We start from the raw sequence: 15,908 nt of genomic DNA on the forward strand, positions 1-15,908 counted from the left end.
CCCTTCCGAGAACCATCCCGGAGCCGATTGCCGCAGGGACCTCAGTTGTCTCGTGCACAGTATGCCGTCGAGCTGTGTGACCTTTCTGACTGTGTGGGGTGACCATACCCCATATTAGACTAATTTTCGGTTCAAGGCATCTGAAGAAAAACCTTCTACACGTATATTTTTCCCTCTTTTCAATTGTTTTTAGATATTTTACTTTATTTAAAATTTTTTAAACAGTTACAAATCATTTAGGGGCTATGCAAGCTTGTAAGCCCACAGAACAATAACTGATACATATCTGTCGGCATAAATGACAACAAAAGAGAAAAAGGAAGAGAAGAAAAGAGAAAGAAATTCGCGTTCAAGAAACTGTACTTGTGGAAGGGTTAGGAAGTTTTAAAAATGACAACTTATTTTCATGGAGAAAGGGCTGTCAAAAGCCACGTTTCGGCAAATGTTTTACCACTAAGCCTGCACAAAAAAAAGAAGACAGAATTTCAAAAATTCTCGAAAACTTGAGATTGTTAAAAAATGAACACTTTGAAAAACACATGCGTGGGTCTTGAATATTTTTCTTTCGATCAATAACTTGTGAAGACAATTCTCGAAAAATACACAGATGACCTAATAAAATTCAATTGAAATAGCACTTTTGTACTATTTACGAGTCTGGAAATCTAAATCAAAATACCCAATAAGTCTCTTCGTTATTTCTATAATTATTACAACCTTGAACATAAGCTCGTTTGGACTCTAGAGAATGAGTGCGTGTCCTTATTAGAATCTTTATTATAAGATATGGTTTAACAAATGGCTGAAATAAGATGAGAACTGAATGTATAATAGAATACGCACAATTTTCCATCGAATACATCATATTCGATGGGAAATTGTTTGTATGGTGAAATAGCGCTTAAAATGCAAGATAATTAATATTTTTAAAATAATGTTCAATTTCCCTTGTAAGTCTGCATTAAATGGCTTCATTCATGAGAACGACTGCTCTTTAATTCTTAGTTTAATGTTTTACGGAAGATGAAAAACAGCGAGAGCATAAAACTTATGGCGTGAAGCGTGGTTAGAGAAATAATGGCGATGAAGCTATTCCGACTTTTATGGCCGTTACTGTTGAAACCGTAGCAAACGTCATGTATAGTTTTCCCATTAACAACTTCTTTCTTCGAAAGTCCCGTTAGAATAGTTTGAAAAAATGTTCGGTTTCTTTTATAAAAAAAAGAGATTATAAAAAGAGAATTTAAATAAAGTTTGAAGAATCATGTGCAACAAAAGCATTATTATTATTTTTTGGATAACGTGCAAGCGAATGAATTTATAGAATGACTCATTTATGTGACTCGTTTTGCTATTTATTATATTAGTTTACATACACGAAAGCTTTGCTTAGACGCAGTTTTATGTAACAAAAAACTCTCTCCGCAGAAAGCACAAGCAGACCTACAATATGAAACTTCAACCCCATTTACCATCTCTACTTCAAAATATAGAGGGCAGATGGCAGCATGAGCAAGAACACGAAACAAGCACACCATCAATACGTTAGTGTCATGCATTTACTGTATGTACATACACACGACACGTTCCGGTATGGACCAAAAAACGCTTGAGTAGGCAGTGTTAGGGCCGTAACTAGAGGGGGGCAGGAGGGGCAACTGCCCCCGGAGACAAAAAATTTAGAGATAGTTTGTATATAATATATGCATTAATATTATTGCCGGGCGGCGATTTTAGGTAGGAACAAAAAACACTTAAAATTACCCAATTTTAAAGGCTGCAAAAATCGCAGTTATGGCTCTGGGCTGTCTCATAGAAACGACCACCCGATTTGACGTGAATACGTTTGTGTGTTTAGTATCGCTTGGTAAGTATTGACTTCATGGCCCCCCACCCAAGGATGGGGCTGACAAGGCTCAAGCCTAGAGGAGCCGTGACAATTCTTGAATTTTGTTCTTTCACATTATAAATTACGAATCAAGGCAGCAAGCCTGGTGTCCAGACGGGACCAAATATTAAAACCGGATATTCATCGGATTTGTTTTTTCAATGTGCATCTGACTATATCATTGGTTTTGACTTGTGTATTCTTTGAGATAAAGCAGAAAACAACTTCGTAACGTATCGGGGCAGCGGACCTGGTGCCCCGATAGAATCATAAATAAATTAAGGAATTACAAGTGATTTGATAGTGTATATCATGCTGTTCGGATGAGGAAACAGGTGATATCCGAACGAGAACAAATAAGAATTGTCATAATGTTGGATCAACACTAAGTATCCAAAATGTATTGAAAAAAATCCGTTTCAATGTTTATTTAAAATTCATTTTCTGCTTTTCACACACACACATCTAGAACTTTATTAAAATTTTTAACATCACATTATACAAAGGCTTAAAATTACAAGTATCTAAACAATTCGCATGATCTATCCATTAGAGATTTTCCTAAACTTCTATCTATTAAAACTTAGACATAAAAACTGACTCATACATTCTCTTGATCATATTCAAAGTTTTGTGAACGGGAAAATGTCTCTCTCTCCCGTGGTGGCTTTTAATTTCCGAAAACCTCAATTTTCATATGGCGAATCTCATTACACGGATCGAAATCCTCGTCGACTATATCCCATGAGGACTCTACATTAAAAGTTTCGGCGATTTCGTAGCATATTGTGCCTTCCATTTCCACCAATTTCTTCTTCCATGCAGGATCTTGCACTTCTCCACGCACATCCGGGTTTGTATTCCCGTTATTTGTTTCCTGCAAAGAGCTACCGTCTAGATGAAGTTGAGAGCAGTAACTTAGGGTGTCATCAGATAATTGGAAAGTGCCATGTTCCGATTCATCGTTCCAGAGATGATTACATTGAGATGATCTTCTATCTGTGGAAATGTGCTTCCAGATTGTTCCCCTGACCTGCAAGTAATCATTTCTTGCATTCGTCACAAATGAGCATCCATCTGGATTGAGCTGGTTTTGAATTTGATTCAATCTTGAAATCACTTTGCGTTTCGATTCGATTTTTCTTTTACCTCTTCTTTTCGTGAACCATGCCTGCAAAGAAAACTGATCTGAAAGTTCATCGCTAACAATTCACCACAAGAAAATTCACTGCCACGTAATTCACTGAATAGAAAATTAACCGCTTTGGAAATTCACCGACCAACAATTCATTGACAAAGTTAGTGAGTAAGTTGATGCGCAAGTGAGTGATTAATAAAATGAGTCAGGAAGTTGGTGGGTGAGCAAGGAAATGAGCGAGTCACACACACTTATACTATTGCTCAATCAATAATTCGCTCGTTCATTCATACTGTCAATCACTCATATTGTCACTGACTCGCTCACTCCCATACAGTTACTCAATTGCTTTCTTATCGGTTGCTTACTTTGTTACAGGTTGCTTACACTTGCCACTCATGCGGTGTTTCACTCAATGGCTCAGTCAGTATGTGTAACTCATAAGTCGATCACTAAAAGTTTACTCACTCTCATTCGGGAAATCCCTTGATCACTCATTCACTGGCTCAGGGGTGGCCAACCCGCGGCACGCCATGTTATCAGGAATGGCACACAAACACTTCAAAAATTAAGAAATTTTGTTAAATTTTTCGTGCACAAAGAACAATCCTTTTTTTTAATGAAGGGTGGTCTTGTAGGCTGCCTAACCTATATTTAGTATGGGGTATATACTGTAATATATATATATATATATATATATATATATATATATATATATATATATATATATATATATATATATATATATATATATATATATACTGTATATATATATATATATATATATACTGTATATATATATATATATATATATATATATATACTGTATATATATATATATATATATATATATAGGCCCTCTAAAAATAATTATGTGGTGACGTTCTACATTAAAAGCGTTTCTGTTCGGTTTTTCATCTTTGGGAATAATTTCTGGACGACCCCATGTGTGTACGAGATTCAAGATCGTCCGCGGGGGACATGCATTGTAATTAGTGGGGAACAAAGTTCTTGACGGATATTTATTGTTTGAAAAAACCTCAAGAAATACAATGTTTCCGGAAGAAAATCATTGAAAATTATTCCACGGTGATCACACCAGAAAGACAATATGACCTTGCGTCTGGCGACTTTTTTTGCCTTCGACCGGGCAATTTCCAGCTGGATCGTCGAGGGGAATCGACTCCATAGCAGAAAAAGTATCCTACTGTTCTCTGGCGCATACAGTGAACTAGCCGAAGACGGAATTTATCGCGGTTGCAGCCCTGAAAGCACCAAGTTTGGATTTCCAGCGGAACCAAAAATGCGACGAACTGTAGATCTTTCAACAGACATTTTTACGCGTCCCGTATGACACCTAAAAGTTGCAAATAATTAATAAAATTTTGCGTATACTACTAGAACACACTTTTTCGTTTCCAAAATAATCGCTTTTATGCAAATTAGACTATAAACACGATTACTGCAGCTCGTCTGGCGCTACCTATCATTTCTAGCAAGAACTTTGCTCCCACCTAATATAATACAATTAAACTTTATGACCATGGATTCTTGGGGCGGGCGGGGCAAGCACACAGAGTCCTCAGGTTCGGATGTCTGTGCCCAACATGGTGTATGAAAGATGAACTTAACCGATCGTACGATAATCGGATCAAAAATAAAAGCAGTTTTGAACTCAAGACTGACAAACTGAACATTTTTACAAAAAATATGACAACCGAACAATATTTTGCTAAAACGGAAGAAATGCTAGCGTCCCATAAAAATAGAATGTATGGTCTGCGAGCTAAAATTCGTAGAGTGGCACTCGTATAGAAAATACTCTTGATTGTGGCACGGATTGGAAAAAGGTGGCCACTCATTCGGTTACTCACTCGATCACACATTCACTCACTCGCTCGCTCAATCACTCACTGGTGACGAAGTGTTGTCGGTAAATTTTGTCGTTGAATTTTTCTATCAAAGAATTGTTGGCGGTGAATTTTCCGTAACTCTAAGAAAAATAACAAATGCCGAAAATTTAGCAATACAGTGCTGACTGCTTAATGTGATCACAACGAGATTCGAGGTTTCTGATAGCAACAAGTGATTGAAAACTATATTTAAAAAAAAAATCCGGTAGCAAGAACTATGACTATACGGGTGAGTCCGAACTATTCTGCCAAACGAAGAGGTGATAGAGGAGCCCAAGTGAATTATGAAACACCCCACTTATCCTGTCCTTACTCAAAGCGTTTCCGAGTTATGGTGGATAATCGATTGTGAAAACAAATGCAGCAAATGAGGGAAAAACCAGAATTTGTGAATTTTCTGAAAGACCTCTATACGCAAACTCAGCTCACAGAGCAGAAAAAATTTTATGAGGTGACACCAATTTCATTGAAATATCTGGTTTTAATGGCAAGTTACAAGCACTGAGAGATCGGTGAAGTGAAAAATCGACTTGCCGCCAGAAAAAAAACCTACTGAAATTACTTCGATGAACGCAGGTTTCAGTGATATATTTATTGCAAACAAACGACTAAATTTCTCCTGAACTAGATGACTAAATTGATTTATACTAGACTCTCATTGAAAAGGTGGTCGAACGGACAAATTTGACTGATTGCAGCTAGAAGTGTGTTTGTGGAATGGGCAATTAAAAGTTATGGCAACAATTTGATTTTGAACTCCGCCAATCTTTTAGTGCCTCTGTAGCTCGCCATTAAATCCAGATATTTCAATGAAATTGATGTGAACTTACAGGACTTTACTGCGCTTTCCAAATATGTGCTTAGTTTAAGTGTAGTTTGAGAAGTAAACTTCACTAATCCGGGGTTATTTTTAGACTTGAAGCTTTTTTTCCATGGTCGAACACGGTTCGACATAGGAACAAGGTTGGTTGGGTGTTTCGTGATCTACTTGGGCTTATCAGTCAACCCCCCCCCCCTTTTATTTGGCAGAACATGTCGGATTCACCCTTTATAACCCGTCTGGTCGAACGGGACAACTCAGTTTTTCCCATAATTCGTTCCATATAGGGATCATTAAAATATTATTTCAGCATCGACAAGGAGGATTTCGGATTTGCTGACTTTTATCACAGGAAGGGTGGGTTTTGATCGTCCGGGGGGGGGGGCGGGGGAGCATAGGCTCATCCGCCCCCCCCCCCACAAACCGCATACGTCTCTGATCACAATTTGTGTTAAGGGGGTAGGGGGGGCCAGAGCTGACGAAATTTTGCTGACAAGGGAAAAGGAGGCTGACGTAAAGCTTGAATGGTTCCTGTATCCTTCCAATCGAACATGATCAGAAAAAAGAAAAACCCCTGTTCATCCATCGCACGCATCGAATATTTGCTTCCAATCGGGATGAACTAGAACTCGTTCCCCGAATACAGATCATAAAGCTTAGATCATTTCTCCATTTGAACAGCCAGAAACAAAATTATTATAAAAATCGAGCTCTTAGTTCAAATATGATCATTGGAATCCGGATCACGTTCACATCTAATCTAATCGAGAATTCCAAGTTCCCAGACAATATATATAGTGCGAAACTTACGTGTTCCCTGTAGAAACGGGCATTAATGTGTGTAATCATTAGCATTTCAATTAGAAATCCATCCAACATCCTAGTTAGCATAAGCATAGCAAGAACTTCTAGGCGCTCATGTGTGTTACGCAGTGACCGTATTCGATGTGATTTAAATCACTTCGTGTCTTCTCGTTGAAAGTTACTCATAAACAAGGACAAGTTCGTTGAACTTACGTTGTGAGAATAATTGCATGCGGAATGTTAGTGATAATGCAATAATATCGTTGCATGAAAAATTTGTTTGGTCTACCACTTGTATCATGTGAATAATAAATTCCTAGAAATCAAATTATTGAGAAAAAAATCTACTCCAAAGACTAGGGTTTATTGGAAATTCACCGTCAAAAATTTACCGCCATGCAATTCACCTCCCAAAAAATTCACCGACGGCATATTCACCGACAACAGTTCGACACGAGTCAGTGAGCGAGAAATGACCGAGTCAGTAAATGATGCAGTAATTAGTGAGTGAGTGAGCAAACAAGTGAGTGTAAAGGGCCTAATGAGAAAGTGCATGACCTGGTGATTGAGTCTGACAGAGTGTGTCACCTTGTCGGGAAGTAACAGAGTGAGCGATTTTGTTAGTGAATTAGAATGAGTAACCTACCTACCAAGAGAGGGATTCAGTGACAGTGTGTGCGGCATTGTGAGTGAGTGGCCTGGATAGCAAGTGAGTAGCCTAGTGGGGGAGTAATATAATGAGCGGCTCGCTGACTTATTAACTCAATCGTTTTGCTCACTCGATCATTCCTTCACTAATATCGAACTGTTTTCAGTGAATTGTTTGCCGGTGAATTTTCCATTCGGTGGAATGTTAGTCGGTGAATTTTCCTAGCGGTGAATTGCATGGCGGTGAATGTTCCGGACACACCAAACTATGAACCCTTTAAATGACAGTAAATCTTACTAAACGTAGATTTTTCGCACCTCTCGAAAAAAGATCATAATTCTAAAATTCTCACAGCACTAATTTTCAGTTTCAAAGATTATTTTGGTCTCATTAAAAAGATCTCGAACCCCCTTTTAACACGATCAAAGAAAACCTCAAAACTGCTCTAGTAGAAATATTATTTTACCATTCATTTTTTTGTACATCATATGAAATACTTGGCACACGCATTTTCCACTATTTTTGCTATGCTCTGCAAGCCCAATCCCTTAACACACATCTTCAATACTTTTTTTACAAATTTTTAAACAAGGGAGAAAATGTATTGTTAACGCCCCTTACGGACATGATAAAATACAGTCGACGCTTGTTATAACGACCATGCATTATATTGCGACCGTTCCGTTTAACCCCTCAAATCTCCTTTTCGCTCCTTTTTTCCAATAAACTGCACTTTTTCTTTCCCCGCGCCAAGATTCATCGAAAATGAAAACAGGTCTCAAGAAGAAACGTGGAAAAAAAATTGTCTAGATAAATTCTTTTTTCATACAAGGTGCCCTAACGTAAGTCCTAATTCGGCCTTTATGTCATCAATCGTTAGTCGGAGAGGTATGGTTCTAATTTACGAATTGCTCAAAGTATGATTGGCAATTATTCTGTACTAGTTTCGAGAGGGAAAATACAGTGTGTCACAAAACAAAAAAAAAATCTACATGTTTTATAGTGTCCCCCCCGTTCTCTAACTTCCAGTTAGAAAGATGTCCGTCACCCTAGGAACCAACAAAAAATAATTCCATGTTTTTAAGGGCAATATCTCTCCCCCCCCCCCCGAGATATCGGATTTAAAAAATCGGGGAAAATTTGGGAAACTACCGCATAAATGCGAAAGAAGTATCGTCCGTTAGTTTATGCTGCTCTTTCACAACTTCCCTTCGATTTTTTAATTCATATATCTCGGTGAATATTTCACTTAGGAACGTTGATTTTTTTTTTCTTTTGGGTTCAAGAGAGACGTGGCAACCACTTCTCTTAATTGGCAATTAGAGGTTATAGGGGAGGGTATATGCTATTGTATTTTAATCTCGAAATTGCTACAGAACGATTCCTAAACACATTTCGAGCATTTTTTAAATTAGAGCGATAAATCTACGATGAACGCTTGATGAGGTAAAAGGTCGAATTAGTACTTACAGGGCACCTTGTATATACTTAGAGCAGTGCAGAATTACTTGCACACAAACCGTGTTTACCAATTCAATAACAATAAGCGATCTTGTACATGGAGATTGGGGAGCATCTATGAGTGAGTATTCATCATTGTAGTAGGAAGCGGTTTTTCGGCCAAGGAACCAGTATTTATTCTGACATTTGTTTCTTGTTTTAGAATAAACCCTTTTTTTTTGTTAACGAAAGATTTTAAAAATTCCTGCTCACAGGAAAGAGGATTTGAGAACGAAGAAACTTTTATTTACAGCAACTAGAGGTCTTGTTGAACTACAGCAGCCATTCGTATATATAACCAAGTCTTCTCTCTATTCCAATTCTTCTGTCCGAGTCCATAGAACCTCGCTCTTCTTTTTGTACAATCGCATGCCACGCGTACCTTACATGCATTAACAAGCCTTTTCAAATTTCTACCGTTCGTAACAATATAAAGCCAAATAAAATTCTAGCGAACTACATAATGCCAAATTGACGTAGTTATAAACTTTTATCCAGTCAATAACTATGGCCTTCTCTATAATACCCGTAGACAAGGGAGGGGGGGGGGAGGATCAAACCCAAATATTTTTAAGAGCCCCCAAATATTTCCATTAACCTCAAGCCTTTGCATATTGTACTTAATACTTTTTGCAATGATTCTCGCTCTTAACGTTTTCCAAAACACCGTCAAGAAAAAAAAGCAAACGGGAAAATGCATTAAGCGGGAAATACTATTATAAGCGGGATCCGCAGTTTTTCTAATTTGATAACGCACTAGTCGGTTTTAAAAATCCTCTATCTACGAAATTATTCTAATACACACCTCCACAGACAAAGACTACAAAGGAAAAAACATTTCGGGATGGGAACATGTATTTACTGACACAGAAGGGTAGTAACGTTACCCTTTTAGGGGTCATTCAAGTGTTACGTCAACATCGGAGGGGGCGTTCCGATTTGCTGACTTTTGATGACAAGAGGGAGGAGTTTTGGATAATGCTTACATCATCAACCACCCCCTTCATAAAAATACGAAATATTATTAATGGCATCTTACTCTGTGCGCCAAAAACGAGAAAAACCTGTCGCTAGTTTGTGGGCACCTGAACTAACGTTCTTCCTAATGAAAAGTCCCCTACAGAGCCACTTCAGTGATCTCTAAATTTTTCGCTGGTCCAAGTGATCTGGAAATGTGTGCGGGTCGCTTAAGTGCTCTCGAGCTGTGCCATGGGTCACCTAGGCGATCTTTAAATGTACCGTTTAGTTTATTTTTACAAATTTAAGTTTGAGGTGGCGTGCCAAATCAGATAATTCCCAGGGCCACATTTGATCCGCGAGCCAAAGGTGTACCATATACGGCGCAGAGGTTGGGTTGCAATGAATTTCTTAAAAAGAAATTTTCAGTTCTTAGCCTTTAAATAGCATTGAAATTGACAGAAATCGATTACATTAGCATATAAAAGTAATTTCATTCAAATTTTAATTATTTAAATATTTTTTGCATTAAAAAATTCATTTTTGATCGTCTGACGGGGGGCCCACACCTATGCCCCACCCCCACATGTCTCTGATCCCACCATTCTGTGTTAGGAGGTGGGGGCAGAGATGAAGAAATTTTGCTGAAACAGGGGGGGGGGCAAAAATGGCTAAAAATTTGCTGACGTAATACTTGAACAGCCCCTTATTTCAAATCAGCGAGTAAATATTGAATGGGTTAATAACCAGCATGATTTATGTCTCAAATGTTTACGTATCCTTCTATACAATTTTTCAACCATTATAATGACTAGGATATATATGACTTTGCATATTTTTTATGCATTTAGCATGTTTCGCTATTTTCACGCGAGAGTGCAGTTTTTCATGGTTTTCAGAAATTTTAGGTTATTTTTCATGATCAGAATTTAAGGCGTATTTTCGTATTTTGAAGCATTATTTTGCATATTTCAGCATAATAATGAAGAGGGATCTCCCCCCCCCCCCCAGCTCTCTCTCTCTCTTAGCGTCATTTCTCGCAATTGGCGATTTTAGCAGTAGTAGAAATTTTACTTACCTTCCGTTTTTGGCAGTTAATTTTGATTTCTTGGCGATATTAGCAACCAGGCAATTTTATTTTTATACCTTTGGCGTCATTTTTGACAATGATTGATGATTTTTTGTAACTACCTGTAATTTTTTCGATGAAATATGGTCAGGCGTTTTGTAAAAGCATATTTTTTAGGTTTTTATGGCATATTTTTACGGCATAAATGAATTTTCCATGGATCACATTCTGCCGGTTTTTAGGTCAAAAATCCTAGCCCCTTCATAATGACCTACAGAGATCATTCAATTCAATAAATATAACATCCAAACTCAGAAAAAAAGGGCGGGGCAAAGCTATGAAATTTAAAAGATATCTGGCGTTTAGCGTATTTCACCTTCAATATTGGAGAATTCGACACAGTTTTTTTTTTTCGCGTGAATGCAATTAAATATTTACATTTAGATTGTTTACTAACCTGATACATTTTCATTACAACTGCTTACATAACATGAAATTCTTATTCTGTCCAAATATGGAAAATATCTTTAGCTAATTTTTTTTCAAACTTTCACTAATACGACCTTCCAATATAACGTCTTTTTTCCGGTTTTGCGTGGAGCGATGGGATAACGAACGTCGACTGTAGTGAGAAATGAACGTAATTGAATAAAAATTTTAAGGGAAAAAAATTCAATTCACTAAAATGAGGTAGAATATTCAAATTTTAATTTAAATTAAAACTCAATCCCATTTAATATTACATTCAAAATTATAATTATCAAAATTTTTCTATTGGCTTTTTATAAATAAAATATTTATGCATGTATCGCAAACATTTTGCCTCATTTGGTGAGAATCGAACATTTTTTTTTTAAATTTTCAATCATGTTTTATTCAATTACATTGATGTCATGGTATTTTATCACGCGCGCAAGGTGATAATAATGCATTTTTCTTAATGTTTGAAAACTTACAAAAAAAAATTATTTGAGTTTTATAAAATGTTGTGGCAGTATAGCATACAATCAGAACTATATATACTGAATATGTATTTAATATGAAATTGAATCAATGGTTGAATATTTTTTGATCATATTTCTACCAGAACATAGCTTTTATGACCATGTCAATAGGTATGAAACCCTGTAAAGTGTGGTAAACACTTTGGAGAAAAATCAGATCGTCCTACTGTATATTCTCAATGGGGTTTTCCTCCACCAAATCTTACGGGAATCATTGGAATTTTTTTAAACGAACTCTATTTCATTTCAAAATTCTTACACGTTTCACACCCGTCAGTAACGATCTTTATAATTTATAGAAGTGTGAATCAAATTTTACCGTAATTCTTGCTTCTTTCGTACCCAATGCCTTCGCTATTAGTCTTCTCGTATTTTTAGATGGCTCGGAATCCTCCAAGAAACACGATTCTAACAAGCTTACTTGATACCTCGTGAAATATTTCTCACGAGGCTTTGTTTGACCGGCGGCTGCAAAAATGTTGAGAAACACATCAGTAAATATTTAAACCCGGAATGTTGCTTCATATGATCAAGTAAACACATTCATATATTATTATTTTAAATCTATATATATATGAATATTGTTCCCCTCGAATCTATACCATTCGTTGTTCAATTTCATTATCTAACCATGCTTTCTTCAAATGTGCATTTCACAAATTGGGATACAAATGAAAAATGTTTCATTACTTGTGTGTGTGTGTATTTTATCTAAATCCACTCGTGGTGTTTACGAAACAGATATTCAACTGTTTGAGAAGTATTCACCACAATATGTATTCATTACAATATTCATAAGTATTTGAGGGTGTGTATTTGTTCGAATGTTTACATAAATTCAAATTATGTGTCGGGCCATGTTTGTGCAAAATACTTATACCAAAATATTGACGTTCCGATTTCTAAAAAAATAACTATCACCTCTATGGTTACAAATTAATTAAAGAATCGTGACCATCAAAATGCATATCAGATGAAAATACTGCTGTTTTGAGATTGAAAGAGTGTAAAAAACTGATATAGCAACATTACCTTTGAATCTTTTTTTCTTGGCACTAGGCTTTTCTGGTTCGTTGTAATTCGGATCATCTTCACAGAGACTTTCGAATTTAACAATTTGGGAATTTGAAGGAGGATCATCTAGCATCAAACGCATTTCTGGTGACCCTGCGGATGACGAATTCAATTTTTCCGGTTCGAAATGGCTGAAATCAAAGTATATCTCCTCATAACTCGAACTAATAAAATTTGATGTTATTTCGGGATCTGAATTCGGAATCGAAATGCCATTTTCAGTCCCACACGGTTCGAGATAAAGCGGGTCGATGTCTTTAAAGGAAGATAATATCTCTTCCAACTCCTTCGTGAGATCATCATTGTCATCCATTGTTCGAAATAGCTAAATGTAAATATTAATTATTGAAATGTAAATGAAACGAGCAATGCATTTCGTCTAAATAACTGATAGCGATGCATTTGCATAATGAAAATTGTTAGATTTTTCGAGCTTTAAGAGTCGTTCACCCAAAGGTTTGTCTATTTTTAATAATTCATTCGGTAATTTTAATGGTTCATTCAGACAAAACGGCGGACCATGATCTGATTAGGTTAGGAGGTGGAGAAGGTAATTTTAATGATATGGCGCAGCCATCGAGTTTTCAATTAAATCCAATGACAACTTCGTAATGTTGAAAGAATATTCCTGCTAGACATTTAAAGCAAACCCTTTGAGCATCAGCGAAATCGGATAAAATCTGATTTGATAAGAAAGTCTTGGCATCTAATTAACACTGTTGTTTACGCATTCAAACTCTCTTTCAAACAATCTATTACCACTCTATAAACTACAAGTACGCCTAACAAAGCAACCACGAGAACGATGTACTAACATTAATGAGAGACACGTGATTTGAATAAATTTTTTCTGCCAAAAGTTTCACAAAAAAGTTCTCCAATTTCGTCGCCAATCAACAGACATTTTTCTTCAGCTGTCCCATAAATTCGCAAATAGTTTAAAAATGCATAATAATCGAAGGAGTTGGTATATTTTTGAATGCGGTTTGCGAAAAAATTATTCTCACGAAGGGGGATTTCTTTTGATGCAGAAAAAAAATTATTTCAAATTTCTGTGGATAGAGGTCGCTGAAAAGCATCCCTACAGGAATGATCAGAACTGAATCGTTCTTCGATCTCGTGTCCGAAACGGTCGTAAAGATTCAGCGACTGGTTCATGGTTGGGGTAAAACAACTTCAGCAGCTTGTGTTTTCTCCACCAGTGTTAACATCACAATGAAGACCTTATGTAAGTGCTAGCAACAGAAAAAATCATAGATAAAAATAAGATATTAATTGTACACACTGAATTTTATACGACTCTGATTTTCATATTTTCAGTTATTTACTTATGTGCAGCGCTTTTAATCGACAAAAATTTAAATTATTTTTTTCTTCTGCCAAAAAATCCCCCTTCGTGAGAATAACTTTTTCGCAAACCGCATTCAAATATACTAATTCCTTCAATTTTTATGAATTTCTAAACTATTCGTGAATTTATGGAACACCCTGTACATTCCGATGCGGTTATAATCTTTCTCCAGTGCTCTCGTTGTGATCACGAATTTGATAATTTCGCCAAAAAATAATCTAGTCCTTTATTTGGTTGGTAATTTAGTACTCAGTACGAATTCAGATGTAACCTTTATAACGTACTTGAAAAATTCTAGGCGTAAGTACGGCTCCTGGAAACTCAGGCTGACTTACCCACCATCTTTATTGCCAGGTGTGACGTCAGTATTATCACCACAACTAATATAATAATTTTTTATTAACGAATATATATCACTTAAAACAAAAAAAAACTGGTTTTGACGCTCTAAGACGAATGTGTCCTCCCTGTTATCAAGGTGCGTTGGATCCTAGTGTTAGCTTGTATCTTTTTGCGTATTGAAATAACTAATTCGTCTAATTTAACATATAGTCATGTTAAGAAAATTCGAAACATGATAAAAATTAATCTCGCAACATTCACAAGTAAAAAGGGTTTATTTAAGTTACGATTCGGACTAAGATTTTTATGATTTTGCATGGGTATGTGTTAGTTAGTTTGTTTTTTAAGACATTATCTTGCATATGTTATCATTTAAATTAGAACCTAATTTTTCCCTTGTGTCACCCAACTACCTGCTTCACCGAAGATGTATTTCTTAAACGTTCCTCTGGAGAATTTCTAATGAATTTGTACGAAAGGTGCTGCGTGCGTATTTATGTCCCTAACGCATTTATGTCATCAGAGTTATGCTTGTTTTGCTCTATCTTGCGCTACCACCTGTCTTCTATATGAAAGCCTTCTCACTGAATTTACTACTGAAAGCCCTATGTAAGATCAAAATAGCTTCACATTGATTAATGGATTCCGTACTACTTGTGCCCTAAATGAAATTTTAAAAACAAACGTGCCCGATTCTGAAAAAGGTATGAGTTGTATTTATGTCGTTTCCTTGTTTTATTTTATTGGCTAACATAATACTTGCATTTGAGCCGTAAATCCATAGATGAATTTGCGTTTTTAATTGTTTTTCTTATTTTTGTCTTGCAGAATTAGGTAGTGTACTTTACAATAATGTTTTTTAAAGTTTGGTAATTGCTTTTATTTAAATATTTTTAATTGCTCCTCCAATATGCATATGTTGCTTTGTAAATTTAGAGAGTTTTTGTTGATACAGCAATGATTAATAGCTTAAAATAGTTTGGATTGTGTTAACATATCTCATTCTCACATTATTTTCCTAAAAGAAGATTATCGAAAATATATAAAATGCAAAAATTTTCAGACTTACTTTTTATTGCATTGTAGGATACATTATTGGTTATTTAATGCATTTTTATATGGAACATTATGTAGCACTTTTAACGTCAGGTAAGTCCTAACATTTTTTATAATATGTGTGCAGGGGGATTTAAAAGTCAGTTAACGTCTGAAAGTTCAATAATTCAAGAAATAATGCACCGGAGAGGGATAAAAATTGACACACATACTTAAAACGGGTTTTATATTGAAATCTCAAAAAATAATCACAGAAATGGCCAACAAATGGCGCTTCATCTGATAACAAAAGCGAGAATTAGCATTGCAAAGCATCTGCAAGCAAAGATGAATTAATATATTA

The 15,908-nt window shown here is 36.0% G+C and overlaps 1 protein-coding gene across 1 annotated transcript; it reads right to left on the reverse strand.

The window, feature by feature from the left end:
- Positions 1–2,290: 2,290 nt before the first annotated feature.
- LOC149082605 (uncharacterized) lies at positions 2,291–13,830 on the reverse strand. The gene is made up of 3 exons (XM_089235870.1): positions 12,775–13,830; positions 12,062–12,210; positions 2,291–3,059 (listed from the first exon to the last, which is right to left on the reverse strand). The coding sequence occupies exons 1-3, from the start codon at positions 13,127–13,129 to the stop codon at positions 2,559–2,561; spliced, it is 1,005 nt and encodes a 334-aa protein (XP_089091996.1). The 5' UTR covers positions 13,130–13,830; the 3' UTR covers positions 2,291–2,558.
- Positions 13,831–15,908: the final 2,078 nt, after the last annotated feature.

Source organism: Pholcus phalangioides, unplaced genomic scaffold, assembly GCF_987345545.1.
Source record: "Pholcus phalangioides strain wild (caught in Gottingen) unplaced genomic scaffold, Ppha-v1.0 ptg000009l_1, whole genome shotgun sequence".
In the NCBI taxonomy this organism is placed as follows: domain Eukaryota; kingdom Metazoa; phylum Arthropoda; class Arachnida; order Araneae; family Pholcidae; genus Pholcus; species Pholcus phalangioides.